Source organism: Anthonomus grandis, chromosome 8 (genome assembly GCF_022605725.1).
Source record: "Anthonomus grandis grandis chromosome 8, icAntGran1.3, whole genome shotgun sequence".
Lineage (NCBI taxonomy): Eukaryota > Metazoa > Arthropoda > Insecta > Coleoptera > Curculionidae > Anthonomus > Anthonomus grandis.
The window spans coordinates 4716821-4733888 of record NC_065553.1 but is presented as its reverse complement, the minus strand read 5'-3'; the positions used below and the strand labels follow the sequence as shown (position 1 = coordinate 4733888).

General features: G+C 32.5%; 1 protein-coding gene across 1 annotated transcript; it reads left to right on the top strand.

Moving 5' to 3' along the window:
* The first annotated feature begins 4307 nt into the window (after positions 1 to 4307).
* Positions 4308 to 16591, top strand: LOC126739154 (protein ecdysoneless). Its single transcript, XM_050444696.1, has 5 exons — positions 4308 to 4732; positions 8192 to 8397; positions 10652 to 11016; positions 11069 to 11429; positions 12400 to 16591. Exons 1-5 carry the CDS (start codon positions 4498 to 4500, stop codon positions 13144 to 13146), a joined length of 1914 nt encoding a protein of 637 aa, XP_050300653.1. The 5' UTR covers positions 4308 to 4497; the 3' UTR covers positions 13147 to 16591.
* The last annotated feature ends 477 nt before the right edge of the window (positions 16592 to 17068 follow it).

Below are 17068 nucleotides of genomic sequence, written 5' to 3'. Positions count from 1 at the left end.
ACAGGTACACCAGTGTCTGGAGAAATTATTTGTGAAAAGGCAAAGTATTTTTACCAGCAACTGCATGGTAATAATACGTTTAAAGCTCAGGGTGGCTCCAAAATTTTAAGCAGAGATTTGGAATTCAACAGCTTTCTATTTCCAGGGAAAAACTTTCCAGTGACCTCTCTGCAGTAGATCCTTTCAAACTAAAACTTCATGATAAAATTAAGGAGTTAGGCTTAAATGCCCATCAACTTTATAATGCTGATGAAAGTGGGCTATTTTGGAAAATGTTGCCTCAAAAAACATTGTTTTATAAGCAGAAAAATTCAGCTCCAGGCAGAAAACAAAATGAAGAACGGATAACATTTATGCCTTGTTCAAATGCTTCAGGTAGCCACAAGTTAAAATTACTGGTTCTTGGTAAATCAAACGTTCATTTAAAAACCATTACATTCCTGTAGTTTACATGAGTCAAAAAAAAGCATGGGTAACAAGAGAAATTTTCACAGAATGGTTTCACACGTGCTTTGTCCCCGCCGTACGTCAAAAAATGCATGACTTGGGTTTACCTGAAAAAGCATTGCTACTTCTTGATAATGCACCTGGACATCCAGAAAATTTATCCAGCGAGGAATTCAAATACTTTTACCTAGAACAAGGTATCGAGTATCGAAGTATCAAGCAACTGCCACAGTGTTGCGCCTAATGGACAAAAGTCCAAAAATAAAAGTCGGTCGATAATAAAATTAAGTACCGTACTATTTACAAAAAAGGCTGCAGACACTTATCACAAATATTTTTTTTTTATAAAATGCGTGTAAACAACGCAACGGAGCTCCGAAACTTTATCATTTAATTTGTTTATTTTGTCGCCATATAAAATACCCACACTTTAAAATAAGTATTTCTCCGGTTCTGTGCGTATAAGTAGAAAATATTATATTGTGTTATAGTGACCAAGGGTGCTTAGTTACATATAGGTATGTACTGATTTATACTCACTTATTTAATATATTAAATACTAAATAAATGAAAAAATAGCAATATTTTAATATTAAGCTATCTTTGAGAAAACTTTTAAAAAAATGTCCGCATATGTCCTCGACAATTTTTTGTATATTAGTACCTCAACTAGTGTACTTTATTACACTATGTTGTTTTCCTGCCCCAAACTGCCCCTTTTTTAGTTCTTAATTTTTTTAGATATGGCTTACACTATACCAAAAAGAGTTTTATTTGAAGAATGGTTGGTAAGCAATCAAAATGATAAGGAAAAAAATATTTTTTTGAAAATCAAATCAATATTAAATCTTGATAAAGATATCTGCAGTGAAACAGAAAGCCATTTAATTGACCAAAGTCATTTGTTTTGTATAAAAATGAAGGATTTATGGCAGAAAAGTCATCGAACCCGCCGCCAGTTAGAAAAAAATCACAGCCAATGGCTAAGTGGATCTATCACTGTTGATATAACTGAAGTTAACCAAGGGCCTTCACTTAGTCATGTAGAAGAAAGAAACCTAGTCGGAAGGCCTCGAAAATCATTCGAAGACTCTTCTTTAAAAACAAAGAAACGGAGAGTAGAGCCTTTGCTAAAAAACTATACCGTTGAAGAATTGCGTTTCGCTACAGAACACTGTATGGATTCTTCTAATGAAAAATTTTCTTCTGAAAAAAAATGTTTGAGTACTAAGCAAGCACTGGCTCTTTTTTATGATATTGATCTGTCAGTTAGAAAATACAACACTTTACGTTCTGTTGTAAATGCGCTACATCCTGATTGCTTCCCGAGTTACCGTGCCTTACTGCAAACAAAAAAAAAATATTTACCTAATAATATTACCGTAACAGAAATATCTGCAGAAGTTGGTCTTCAAGAATTGTTACAAAAAACAACAGACAGTATCCTTAATATTTCAAATTTAAATATTTGTCAAGTGTTCAATCTAAAACTTATTTGTAAGTGGGGTTTCGATGGCAGCTCGGGACACAGTCTGTATAAGCAAAAATTTGAATCGGCATCTAATACAGATGAATATATGTTTTTAACAGCATTGGTTCCAATAAAATTAGTTGATAGCTGCAATAATGTAAGCTGGTCTAACCCAAAAACAAATTCTACGTTTTACTGCAGACCCATCAAGTTCGCTTTTATAAAAGAAAATCCTGAAGTTGTTCGTCAAGAAGAAAATGCCATGGTTATGTCTGTAAACGAGTTGAAAGTTTATACTACTTCAATTGAAAATAAAGATTTAAGTATTTCCTACGAGATGATTTTGACTATGTTTGATGAAAGTATAGCAAATATTTTGTCCGAAACAAACTCATGTTCAAAATGCATCATTTGTGGAGCCACTCCCAAAGAAATGAACTCTGATACGGTTTTAGATAAATCTCCAGTAACCCAAAACTATCGTTTTGGCATATCAACTCTCCATTGCTGGATCAGGTTCTTTGAGTGTTTGTTGCATATTGCATACCGGTTGCCAATTAAAACTTGGCAAGTGAAAGGCGCAGAAAATAAAGCAATTACAGAAAACACAAAAAGGACCATCCAGGAGAATTTTAAGAGCAAAATGGGTCTTATAGTTGATAAGCCAAAGCCAGGATATGGCTCTACAAATGATGGCAATGCTGCCAGGCGTTTTTTTCAAAATCCTGTTTTAAGCTCTTAAATAACCGGAATCGATAAAGAACTAATTGAAAAATTTCATTTAATTTTAAGAATTTTGGCGTCTCGTCTGGTTGTAACATCGATATAACCAATTTTCGCATTTTGCTAAATGACACTCGTAGGTTATACTTACATTTATATAGCTGGTACTATATGCCAAGTTCGGTGCACAAAGTTCTTGTGCATGGCTGTGACATAATTGATTTTTTTGAATTGCCTATTGGGCAACTTGCGGAAGATGCTTTAGAAGCAAGGCACAAAGAATTCAGAAAAATCAGATTATGTAACAGCCGAAAAACTTCACGGGTAAATGCCAACACCGATATAATTTCAACTCTTTTACTGACCTCTGACCCAGAATTATCTTCTTATAGACAATCTACTAAAAAAAATAAAAATATTTTGTATGATAATAAAATAAAAGAGTATATAATTATTGAGAATTCTCAGAACACACTGGTAGAATCTGTTTTTGGCTTAGAGCTATCTAGTTCCTCAAGTAGTGATGATGATCAGTCTGACTAGATTTTTGACTTATTTTTCTGAACTTTTTGTCATTTATGAAAAATAGAGGTAATGTAATATTTAGTACACTGAAGACTTGTTTTTTTTTCAATATTTTTAAGCAAATACTTTTGTTTAATTTGTAGTGTGTAATATTTAGCATATAATTATTGAAAGCTTGTTTTTTGAGCAAATACTTTTATTTTATTGTTTGTTATGAGACAAATATAAATTAATTCAGTTATTTTATTATTAATTGCTTTTCTAATTTGGGCGAGGAAAGTTGTGAGCAAACTCTTCTTGTTATATTTTTAACATTATTTTAGTAAAAAACTTCAAAAGAGTTAAAAAAAAATAAAATACAAAGTTTACTTTTTTATTTTAACAGCTTATTTTAATTTTGTCCAATTACCCCTATACCACGCAACACTGTGCTGCGTGGCGACTGGGGGCTACGCCGGGTAAACATAAATAGGTATTATTGATTAATTATTGTTGGGCCGATCGGCGGCGCTTTATTTCGTTTTATTAACAATATTACCATATTTTACTTATAAAATATATTTAGTACGCATAAGCAGCTACCGGTGACGTGGAAATTTGGGATTTAGAAAAGTATTCGAGTAACGAGTAGTTGTGGTCGAAGGATTCGATTACTTCTTTGAATCTTCGCATGTATCAGATATTAAAGTATCGAGTAGATACTATCCGCACATCTCTAGAGTTTACACTTGACGTCGAACTTGACTCGCGGATTGATTGTGAAATGTGAATGCACGTTTAGTTTTGAACAACCCCTATAAACTGTTTATCTATGGTTTTGAAGATAGTAGGCATTGGTACAGTACTACGCTAACCGAATCGTCCTGTTAAATTCAAAAATAAAGGCATTGCATGTTCGAGGATTTAGTTATTAAACACTTTATAGTGTTGACTATTTACCATGCATCGTTAATAAAGACTCGATTTTGTTTTTTTTAACGGCATAAAATAAATAAAACCACAGAAAACACACTTTTAAAATAAAACTGTTTATCTCAGCCATTAGTCCTAAAACGTTTGGCAATAACGGCCTAATACGGTGCAATATGCTGCCTGCACGGCTCGCTTTAAATGTCATTTTAACGTTATCGTGACGTTTAGGTTAAGGCGAAACATAAACTGTTTTATGTTTACTATTTACCATGCGTGGTAAATAAAGATTCGATTACGTTTATTCATTAATTCGTCACAATATGAAAAACTGGTAGATGCAGTTTCTGTTTACCGTCTTCAACGTGCGGGCTCATTCGAATTTCCAATCACACCTGAAAAGTACTTAATCTTAACAGAAAATGACTAATTTACTGCAAACGTTTCGCGAAGACGACTTCGTTGAATATTATTTGTTTCCTTCCTTGCAATCCACTGATGAAAAAGAACAAGAGGCTCTTCTGGAAACCGTTTTGTCCAAGGCAAATCGGGTGATTGAAAAATATACCCAGGATTATTTATGGCACAAGGACCCCATACAATTTGTTTCCAGGACTTCTTTGAGTAATTTTCTCATTCATAATGAAGGCAGACAAGGTAAATAAAAACCTTTTCTTAATTTATATCTAAGTAGGTGTTTAATTGTTATTGAGTTATTTGCTAATTGCTGCTACTAATCAGTCTAATTGAATGTAAGAGAGTTCTTCGAAATATGGAGACAAATGTTAAAAAATAACCTAGGTACATGATAAAGTCACTGAGGTACTTTATCATGTAGGTTATTTGGCAATTGATGCTACTGATCAGTCTAATAATTGAATGCAAGGAAGTTTAATGAAATATGATGACAAATTTTAAAAAAAATTCCTACATGGTAAAGTCACAGAGTTAAATATTCAAAAGTCAGTTTTAGCTACTCTCTGCATTTGACCCAGAATTTTATTAGAAGGAATTTCTATGGCCTTTATTGTTTGATTTTCAAGAGTTTTAAGTACTCTATAGGTAGCCACCAGCAAGCTATACAACAAATACATTTGTTTTTTAAGGTTTATTATTATATTTGTTTTTTAAAATTTCTTGGAGTGTAGCAAAAGAAGCTGATTTAAGTCCAAGTCTCCTGGTAATTTCATTTATTTATTTATTTATGCCAAGAACTACATACTCTTTCACAAATCAAAATATGAAAAAAAGTATTATAATTTCAATTACAATAATAAAACTTATTCAGGCCTAATTATATAATTGAAAAAGGAAAAATACAGTGAACACTAGGTAAAACTAACAAGCACAAAGCAACTTAAACAGAAATACATATGAGCCACATAATTTCACTGTGTAGTAAGAAACCACAGTTTTTTATCTGGAAAGTAGATTAAAAAAGGTGGAATTAAGAATTTATTACTTCTGGTAAAATGCTGGTGGGTACACATTTCCCCATAGCCACACTTTCCCTAACATATAATAGTCACATTAGAATAAATACACAGTAGAGTGAGAATTTTGAATTCCCTAAAGGGGGATTTACTTATATATACTATACTATGTGCAATTTAAACAAGCAATCACCCTCACACATCTTCTTTACAAAACAAATATCTTAGATGAGTGCACTGACTGTCCACAACTGATAAGGCAATTATAGAATAAAAAAATAGCTGATATAAGCAACCATGAGTGTGTCCATTGAGACAGAGCTGGACAAATTATAGAAAATGAATATGCATCTTTACAATTTGAATGACAATTCTTCAATATTATTCAGCCAAGTTAAACATCCAACCAAAAAGGATGTATAGACTTTCCCCAACAACTTCTTGCAAACCTGCCTTTATCCAAGAAGAAATATTGACCATCTGCAGCATGCATTTTCTAGTTTGCACTACATGTTTACAAAAACTTTAGTTCATTCAAAATGTTTGGAAAAGTAAATGCCTATCACACCAGAATCTTACATAACTTTTATATTCCAGCTGCTAAATTTTATTAGATATTCCAATTCTCACTGAACATTGGTTGAGGCATGGTGAGCATCTTAATTTAACTGATTATTCCATGGTGTCCAAGTTTTCTCATAAAAAATTTTCTCATAGAGGTACTTTTATATTGGTATGCAATGAATTTGGAAACTTTATTGTCTAGTATCTCAGTTATGGCTAATAGCTTATTTCGTGTAATGATTTTTGATATTAACTTTCTTGACCAATGCAACACTCAAACTGTGTATTTGTACAGCCTTCTGCTATTTTTCAATTTGTCTATGCATGTTTCTGAGCCAACCTGAATAACACAGCATTGATGCTCATTAATTGATTCTGTATGTACAAACCTGGGTAGGGAAAACTTTGTGTCTCAATGCTCTGGTGCAGGGCTGTCTTGTCCCAGCTGTCACTCTTTAAGAGTCTGAAACCAGCCAAGATAAAATGAGTTAGTCTGTACATCAAATCAGAGTCAAGCCCTGGTATACAAACAATATAGAAGATGCAAATGATAATAAATAATTCGTTTTTTCTTTAATCCAACTAACATTTTGGAGATAAGGATGTAATTAAAAAAATTAAAAATAAAGCCTCTGCAGGATGGGATCAACTCATTAAAAAAATTTTCAGCTCTACCGACCAATGCATTGAGGGCACTTGTAGAATCAATAAATGTGTAATTTGTAACAAACATATTTCCTGGTTGCCATAAAAGAGCAGTAATTGTACCTCTTCAGAAGGGTAGCGACAATGATACTCCATCCAATTTTTGTCCCATGACACCTTTACTCACACTCTCTAAAATGGTCTTGTTTTATAATAAAAAGTTGCCTGAGCAGCTCTATAGCAGACTCAACTGTGCTGATGTTGCATTTTGCAGTGTCCTGTGATATATCAAAGGCATTTGATTGTGTGGATCACAGAATTCTGTTGGAGAAATATGGATTTAGAGGTTCTTCCTTGTGCTGGCTTAGATCATACTATCAGGCCATGTTCAGTAATGGATGTGCAGATTTTTTGAGGAGTCCCACAAGTTCTTGTCTGCCATTATTTCTCTTGTACATCAATGACTTGCCCTTACTATCTGTGAAAGAAAAAGTGACAATGTTGCAGATGACAGTTCCATTATATGGCATGAAAAAAATGAGATTTGATTGAGCAACTAAATGTAACTATAGAATCTGACTTGATAAAGAGAGTCATCTGTAAACATTTGAACTTTTCCATAGCAAAAAATGCATATTATGCGCTAGTAGAATCCCATCTGATTTGTTTTTGGTGCTAATGTGCTTGGTACCTATTTTCAAGTCACTTTTTTATTACAGAAAGAGCAATTCGAGTCTTGTTAGGTATAAGATTTTTAACACTGTATTTTTTATATATTTTGTAAGGAGCTACTATGAATCTTAAAAAACACAAGCATGAAATTATTAAATCTAGTTCTTATAGGCACAAGGCTGACTTACAGCCTCTGGTTACCTATTCCACACTATGAGCAGATTCTTCTTTTATTTATATGGATAAGAAAATGTTTAATCACCTTGCTCTTGAAATAAGAACCTCACATGGCCTCAATAGATTTAAAAGAGATATTAGATGGTAACTGGTATTATACACTTGAGGACTATTTTAGTGATGATCTGACCTACTAACAGTTTTTCTTTATTGCTATAATCTGAGTATGCACTTGCCAGCCATATTCACATGTTTGATTAAATTATTAATGTTAACTTTTGCATATATCTTAGGTTTAGTTTAGAATGGCTTTGTTAACAATCTATGATAATAAAGCTACTCTTAAACTTGAATTTGACTAGATTTACTTATTTATTTAGTACATATTGCAAACCAGTAATTACAAGCAATGGGTTGGCAAAACTTTGTATCTTTGTTTTAAAAGACTTCATGATTTTTTCATTTTATTTTGTTTTTGACTTGTAAGTTCATTGTGTACCACTATACAATACCAATAAATAAATATCAAATAGAGAGAATCACAAAAAAAATGTATAAACTAGACTTTTTTCAATGAAAAATAGTTTTTATTTAGTGTGTAATTGGTAATTTTTTACCAACATAGAGAATCAACCTCCACATCTCTATGGAGTCTCTCACTATGGCGACAACATTGAAGATGAATGGTTCATAGTTTTTCTCTTGCAAGAAATAACTAAAGAAATTCCAGGAGTCATTGCAAGGGTTTATGACTCGGATGGAGAATTTTTACTTATTGAAGCTGCAGATTATTTGCCAGGGTGGGCCAGCCCTGAAACCTGCGAGAATCGGGTAAGAAACATCTTATTTAGTAAAATCTAATTTTCGAACTTCCATGGTCTTTATTTAAAATTGAGCACGTTTTGGTTAGGAACTCCAACCATTATCTCAGTGTAGACTGACTGTTAGTTTACACTTTAAACTACCACTAAAAAAATTAATAATTCATTTATTTTATTATAATTCACCACAATAAATAACAATTAATTATAATTACCTACATGTTTGGTCTTCTTTGGGTGCAAAAAAATCTTAAAAATTTGTATCTTCATATAAGTAAACCTTCATGCTACATTTCATTATATGGTATTTCGAAGTAATGGTAAGGTCAATTTATTGTATACCTATACCATTATGAGTCATGTAAGAAATATTTTACAATTAATTAATTATGTGACCTAGATAAGGAATTCTAAGGAAGAGATCTTGTAAAATCAGTATTATTGCTTCTTTAAGAAAATATATCTTCCATATTGGAGGTCATTAGCATTCAACCTATGTAGCAGCATATAAATACGGACAGACAATAGATACTAATCGGATTAAGTATTGTAAGATAATATACTGACTTGTATGTAATTTCAATCAAGGTGGACATTGACTCTTGGTTCGAACGGAAAGTTGTTTTCTTTCACGTTTGTTATTAATTACATTTAAAGCCTTTTATTGGAAAATTATTTCTTGGCAGAAAATTTCATTTTTGTACATAAATAAGCATATACAGAAGTAACCTGATTTAATTAACCAGTCATCAACAATTAATCTAATTAGATTAGTTTTATTTAATTAAATTAGATTAGAACTTAATGAGAAGAAGAACTTTGTTTATTCAATCTAAGTGGTTTTACGCTAGCCTCGTGTTTCTGTAGAAATGTGCGAAAGAGGGCTGCATCAATCATTTTTGTGAAAAATTAGTTAAAATGGTCCTCAAGACCAGATTTATGTCGGCTGTCAAGGAATGAAATGTGTTTGAATGCTCAGTTATTGAACTTTACTTGGGAGGAAGAAATAATGTAATCCTAAGGATCTACAGAGTACCTGACGGACTTCATGTTTCGATTAGGCGTAATATGTCCGAAGAAATATTTAGCCTTAAGCATTTATTAAGGTGCGACATTCCTTACATATTGCCAGATACTAGTAGCTATGCAGTCAATACATAGTTCGGAACGTTATACCCAGTATCCTTAACGGGCGACACATCTTTCTCACTAGCTGGCTTTCTCTTTGTTAGATTGGAGTTGCAACTCCAACTCCAATAAACTCACATTAAATCAGGATAAAACACAATTTATCTGCTTTCGAATATTTCAAAAAAGAATATTCCGGACTCTGCATAGTTACAGACTGGTGAGGTAACTCTAACTGACATTACAAAATTCCTGGGAATGTGCATAAATCAAAACATAAATTGGAAGATGCATGTACATGAACTAAACAAAAAAAGCTCTGTAACCGCGATACTTTAGGAATTCTGAAAAAGCATTGAAGCCTAGAAACGTTGAAAAGAATATATTTTGCAAATTTTCAATCTTCAGCAAGGTTTGGGGTGGCCAGTATGTTGAAGGTTATTTTTCTTCAAAAAAAAGAGCAATTCGAACAATTCAAACAAAAATTTCAATTCAACAAAAAATGGCGTTTCGAGAGCCCTGGGGAGGAACATTCAAAGAAATGAATTTATTAACTGTGTATTGTTTTCCTTGTAAAAAATCAACATTTTAAAAATTTCAAAATTTACACCAAAATTACTATAATATAATAAACTATAATTACCCTCCACACAGATTTACATCTACTGAGAAATTACCAAAAAATACTTGCTTATTTCAATAAGTTACCGGCAAAATTAAAAAAGTATAAAACATTTCATTTTTTAATAAATCTTTAACATATTACTTAACATCCAATGTTATAAGGCATTGAGAAATTCATGAATTATAATATTATCTAAACTTGTGATTTTTATTGCAATTTTCATTTTAAATTGTTTGTTAATTATTTGTTTGTTGAAAAATTTACTTGCTTTGACTTTTGTATACTTAATAATAATTTAATGTGTTTCTTCTTATTTATTATTATTTCTAGAACAAAAATGGTTTGACTTAAATTAGATTACATTAATTAGAAAATTTGACAAAATTAATTTGTACTTTGACAACAACTCATTTAACTGTGCGATGTATATACTTAAGTTTTACATTGTATGGCTCTTTGAATAAAGAAGTATTGAAATCTCATAATTCCTATCGATTTGAAAACTTTTTAGGTGTTTATTTATGAGGGCAACATTCATCTACTGCCCCTAACAGACCCAGAAAATCCCAACATATCAATTGAAGATGCCGTGGAACAAATCTGGACAAACCCCCAACAGACTATTGCCCATCAAGACATCCAGAACTCGATTCGCAACAGACTAAGCCAATATCCCGATAATATTAAAGATAATTTCCATTATGCCACAATATATGTGCCAACAGCCGTTGCGGCTATACTTAAAGTGAAACCGAACCTAATTAGTTGGGCAGTGCAGGCATTTTGTAACAGAGATACAGTGGACATGAAGGCGTGTAGGGCTATGAAATACTTTCCGCCGGAACAAAGGGTGAAAACCAGAGTTAAATTTACTAAGTGAGTTCTCAACTTGCTTATCTACATTTTATATATATTTTTTTTATTTTAGATGTCTATATGCCATGCTTTTGCGCAGTAAATACCTTCCAGATAAAAAAATCGGCTGGAATCTACCACCTGCCGCAAGTAAAGAATACAAGCAACATATTCTCGGCATTAAGGTCGCGTGTGGCTTTGAAATATTGGCAGTTCAAGCTAAACCCAGCCAGGATATTGAGGGAGACAGGGGATGGGCCCAATATTTGAAAAGTCTTATGGAAAAGGGATATTTCCAGGGTCTTTTGGAAGGCTCTAGGGATTATAACTATAGATTGGGGAAGGCTAAGGAATACTACGTGGAGCACAGGGATTCTATGCATTATAGCTCCGCCATTGGACAGCAGATATTGGAACTTTTGAGAAGCTCTGAGGTAAGTGAAAATGTGAATATTTGTCGAGTAAAGAACCTAACGAAAAGTGGGCTTTAGACACTAACATTTATTCTTTGTTCGAATGTACATATGAAGTTAGGACGATAACTATGCACATTCAGGTGGCATCATAACAGTAGTAGAGACCAAAGTTACCTTTTTTTAAATAGAATGGTATATTTTTTATGCATTATCCGATTCTACGCAAAATTTTAACACAACTTCATGTAACATATGTTATACCTAAGTTTAACAGATTAATAGCCTTAAAGACTTTAAAATGTTAATTCTGGAGAATGAATGTAATATAGTTATGATAACTGAAACACGGTTAAATGAGCATATTGACTCCAATCTTGTAAACATAAATACTTTGATTTCGGATATTGATAATATTTTAAGTGAAGCCTTAACATTCGATTTGTTAATGTGCTTAGGAGATCTTAATGTAATTTCACTCTTTCGGAACTATTTCTGCTGACTGAATCTTGTTTATCATAAGCTGGCTTTCAACTATTCTATTTTGGGTATAGGTTTACACCTAAAATAATTAAATATCGCAGCTTCAAAAATCTCAATAATACTTTCTAAGTAATTTACGTCAACGTCCTTGGCAAAATCTATTTTTGAAAGAAATATTAACAACAATCACTATTTTTAACACGCTTCTGACATCTTTAGTTGACAAACATGTGCCATTTCAGGAAGCCCATATTACAAAACCCAAGGTATGCATTTCGCTGAGATAACACATCATGATTGGACGATTAAAAACAACGATTAAAAACAATGAGAAACGTAAACATAAGAAAAAATAACTCTTAAAACAATACTGGCATTTATTTTGTGAAGAAAAGACGGAAAAGACTTCCTTTAACAAAAGATTTTAGTTATGATATTTCTGTTTCTACTTCTAGTTAATTTTAATGGGACTAAAAGTACAAAAAACACTTTTTTACCTACATTTTAGGTTGACCATGATCTACTAGAAAAAGAAAGCCAACATTTACCACCTGATGACGACGACTCTTGGTTGGACATATCAGTGGACGATCTGGACAAAATGTTGCAAGAACGTTACGGACAAAAGAAAATGTTCAAAGTAACCGAATCGACAGATCCGAGTAACTTTGCCCAAAAAGTCAACACATTCTTAAACCACATATCGGACGTAGAAGGGGCCGAATTTCCCCCCGACGAGGGTGTGAGCCCAGTTAAACCGCCGAGAAGCAAAAAGAGCTCGAAAAAGGGGGTTTCTTTCAGCCAAGATACCCGCAATGACGACTCGAACAAAAATAAGGTTAATTTCGATCCGAATTCCTTTGCCAGTGCCATACAGAACATCTTAAACTTCGTGATACCGGAGGACGACTCTTGGGATTTGGAAAGTGATTCCGATATGAGCGAGTATGAAAACGATGAGTTTGTAAAGGACGAGGATATGGGAGAGGAGGCCAAAGGAGTTAAAAACAAAATGCAAGAGTACATGAAGCAAATGGATGCGGAACTTGCCGGTACCACCATAGGAAAAAGTTTCGAGAAGAAGGCGAAAAACGGAGATAACTCCTTCGACGACATTGAGGACTTTGAACCGGTCGATATTGATGTTAATGCTTTGAAAAATATGTTGGCGAGTTATCAAAGTCAAATGGGTGAGGCGGGTCCTTCTAGTACCATGCTGGGACCTATGGGAATCCATTTGGATTCTAAAAAGTAAAATGTTGCTATTATTTATGGTTTATGTATGCTGTTTTTTATTTAAAATGCTTACTCTAATGAGAAGAAAATATTAAAAATAGTATATATTTGTAGTGAAGAAATCATTCATGTTTATTTATTATGCATTGATTCACTTCTATGAGGAAATGGTTTTTTAGCGGAAGTATTTTGGTTTAACCCTTTCGAGCCTATTGGGTCATATATGTCTCAGTCACATATTTTAACTTTATATTGTAAAGGTAAATATCAGATTCTGATAAGCAAAATAAATATTTAATCTGTAGAAAGGTATTTTATAACCTCCTAGGTTATAAAATACCTGCACCTATACAGTGCACAACATTGTTGGCATAAAGGTGTAAAACAAGCATTACAAAAGGTTTCTGTGCGTTTTTCAATTTTGCGAGCACATCTACGACATACATGTACATTGTACATTTTTTTTCTAGTTCAGTTTTGAGTCGGTAAGTGATCACCCACATTCATCAGGGTGCGTGGGTTAGTGAATATGTAGGTATCTTTTTATATCTGATCTAGGACTTTACTATGACTAAGAAGAATTTTTTTAAATACCTTTTTCCACTACTCAAAGATTTTCTGTCTATATCATATAAGCCAGTCAACTGATGTCCATATTGAGTTTATAAAAGTGTATTAATTCGGGACAACTGAGATTTACTTTACTGTCATCTTTGTATTCATTCAGAAACAAGCTAACGTGCCTTCCTGATTAGAAAAACATTCCACGTTTTTGCAAGTCGTAATACAGGTCCCTACAGCATTAACTGATGTAAAAAAACCTATCGAAACAAAAAGACACGTCTTTTTCCTTTAATGTTCTTGCTTTTTTATTTACGTTTCTTTCTCCCAAATGTGTATTCCTCATTTTATCGGTGTCAGAGGAAAATTTTTTTTGAGGTTGGATCTATCTTTGAATTTTGCACGATCTTGTCAATCAACTGATTGGTGCTTTCTGATCGAGCTTTTTGAAATGTATCCTTCAGACATCGAACTAAGTCTTCGACGTAATAAATCTTGCGAACGCCGAATAGTTTTTTTTTTATTAATAAAATATAATTTGCTAATTAAGAATTTGAAATAATCCTTCGTCATTGCAAGTCTTATTGCTTGATTGCCAGGATATAAATGAAAATACTTAAACTTCCACTGCAGAAGAACTTCGATTCAAGTCAAGAAGTATTATGCAAGTCTGTTTTCAGTTACTTTCATCCAAACACAACTTTTGTTGCTCACCAAGACCTACACATTACTTTATCACTCATATTATCGGACTCCACTTCTGAATCACTCGAGGAATCCATGTCAATCACTTTCTTTGTCGTTCTTGGCTTTAAAATGATGGTACATTTTTTGCTTGTTTTTTGTAGCACTGCTGGATTCTTTTTTTTCTCTTCCAGTATAATCAATATCACTATCTTTGCTAAAGCCCTCTAAGTCTAGTTGATAATCAGATCCACTATCTGCAAATGGGTCTTTCAGGTCGGATAAGTTGTTTGCAAGATCTTCCATCTTTGTTGTAGTCAGAAGTTTTTTGTATACTTTTAAGACGAATGACCAAAAAGACAAATATGGATCAGTCACCATTTATTCGATTACAACATGTTTTCCAAAGTATATCAAATATTAGTAACATTTACAAACTAACTTACCTTGGCATTTTTAAATATTTTCTCCACAAAGAACAAATAAGTAATTGCAACAAACGGGCACTTTACCGCGTGCAACATAAAAACAAACGACCAAGAATTTTAACGACGACCCATAATATACTAATAGGACAGTCTTAGGCGATACTAGCAATACTCTGCACCCGAAAAGTCACTAGAAAACTCGTGAGACATGTTTCCCAATAGGATTTCTAAAGTCCATCATATGAAAAAAAATTCCGTGTTGAAAAGGTTATAATTCATTTTTCTTAGATGAAAAGAAAACATTATTTTCAAAAACGTATTTTTTCGACGGCGTATTTGCAAACAAACCAAAAATTTAATTTTTCAAGTCACTCAATATAAGTATTTTTACTTGCTGAGCAAATACGATTATCAATGCAACAAAAAATAAAAATTTTATATTAAGTTCCGAAAGTTTAAAAATCTAGCTTTGTTACTTCAGTTTTAAGAAGTTCCCTAAGTAATAAGTCTTTTTCAGAAAATCAAGAAAACTGAAATGAATGAATACTTAAGGATTCACAAACGGGAGCGAACATTCAATCTGTTTTAGTATTCAGGCAATTCTAGCATCTCTGATTTTCAATGTTTTATTTTTTTCCTTTAGTACAGATCGGTTTATTTGCAACTGCAAGTGATCCATTTTGTCCTTTCTTTTAATTGCCGGGTTTCCTTGCCCTGAGGAAGTTGATAAACAGAAACTCCTATCGACAAGTACTATCTTTACTTTCTTCTGCTTTCCTTACTTCCAAAATATTTCGAAATGTACTCCTTTAAGTAACTTGCACTTTGAAGTGAATTATCATTTCCCGAACGATCATTTTCCGGAATATTTTTTTCTCGACTGTTATTTTTCCCCAACAACTATTTTTCTCGAGTAATAAATACTATTTTATCTAATCTAATGTTCCCGTAACCATTTTCCTAAATAGAATTATTGGGATATTCCGCAAATAATTAGAAAAGTAGAAAAAAAGTATAAATGTGTAAAAGTTTCTGTTTATTTGCTTCTTCAGAGGGAAGAAACCAGAAAACCAAAAAAAAAAAAAAATAGTTAGATGTCCACAGGTGGCTACAGAGTTCAGCAAAAGAAGCGAAAGACCAATTTAGTATTACTGATAAGTAATTGTTTACTCCTGTTCGTGATTCTTTTTTTTGGTTTCCTTGCCCTAAGGAATCCAATGAGTAGAAACTTGTGCCTCCACAAGTTTTCGGCTTTCCTTACTTGCGAAAAATCCCCTTTTTACAATTATTAAGAATGACTTTTTGAAAAAATGAAATTTTTGGTGCATTTTTCCTCTTTAGACATTTAATTCCGCATCCACATAATGGTAAAAACAGTAGTGAATTATTCAATTTTTAAATTATTTACAGGTTAAAAGTTAAATTTAATTATATTTCCTAATCTTCACCCAAAGTATTTAGTTATAGGCTGACTTACAAGTGCCTAACTCGCTTTAGGCTTAGAATATGTGATTCCTGTTAAGAATTATATCTATAGTAGCGAAACGTAAGTTAATAAACAATAGATAAAAGGCAATAAATCTCTCTTATATAGTAAGCAGGTACCTTCCTTTAGTCTTGAGGCATGTCACTTGATTTTCCTTATATTTGATGTCTTATTAATAAGCTTTTTTACCAGTTTTATAGATTTATTAGGCTATAGGTGACTTAATTATTGAATTTACTCTAGTCGATATATTTTTAGTTGTATCGTTGTTGCAGTATCAATAAATAAATATTTAAAAAAATGAATATTCTTAGTTTTGTTTTACATACTCGACAAGTACCTAAAGATGGTACCTTTTGCTGCTTTCCTTAATTTCAAAAGATGCTAAAAATCTCCCTTTAATTAACGTGCAATTTTAAAGTGAAATGTTCGCACATTTTTTTAATACAAGTATAAAAATACAATAAACACTATATATAATAGAATTATTGGTATCTTCCGCAAGTAATAAAAGGAAAAGATATTTGCCAATACCTGTTTCTTCTTATTTGCTTCTTTATGGCGAAGAAAACAGAAAAAAAGATTACGGGTTACTGAAGAGGGCTTCAACAGGAGCGAACGATCAATTTATAGTAATACTTAAATATGATAAATTAAAATAGCTACTAAATAATAGATAAAGGTAATAAATCTCTTATACCAACAATAAGCAGGCACCTTCCTTTAATCTTGAGGTATATCATTTTATTTTCTACCAGTTTTATAGGCTATAAGTGTGTTAT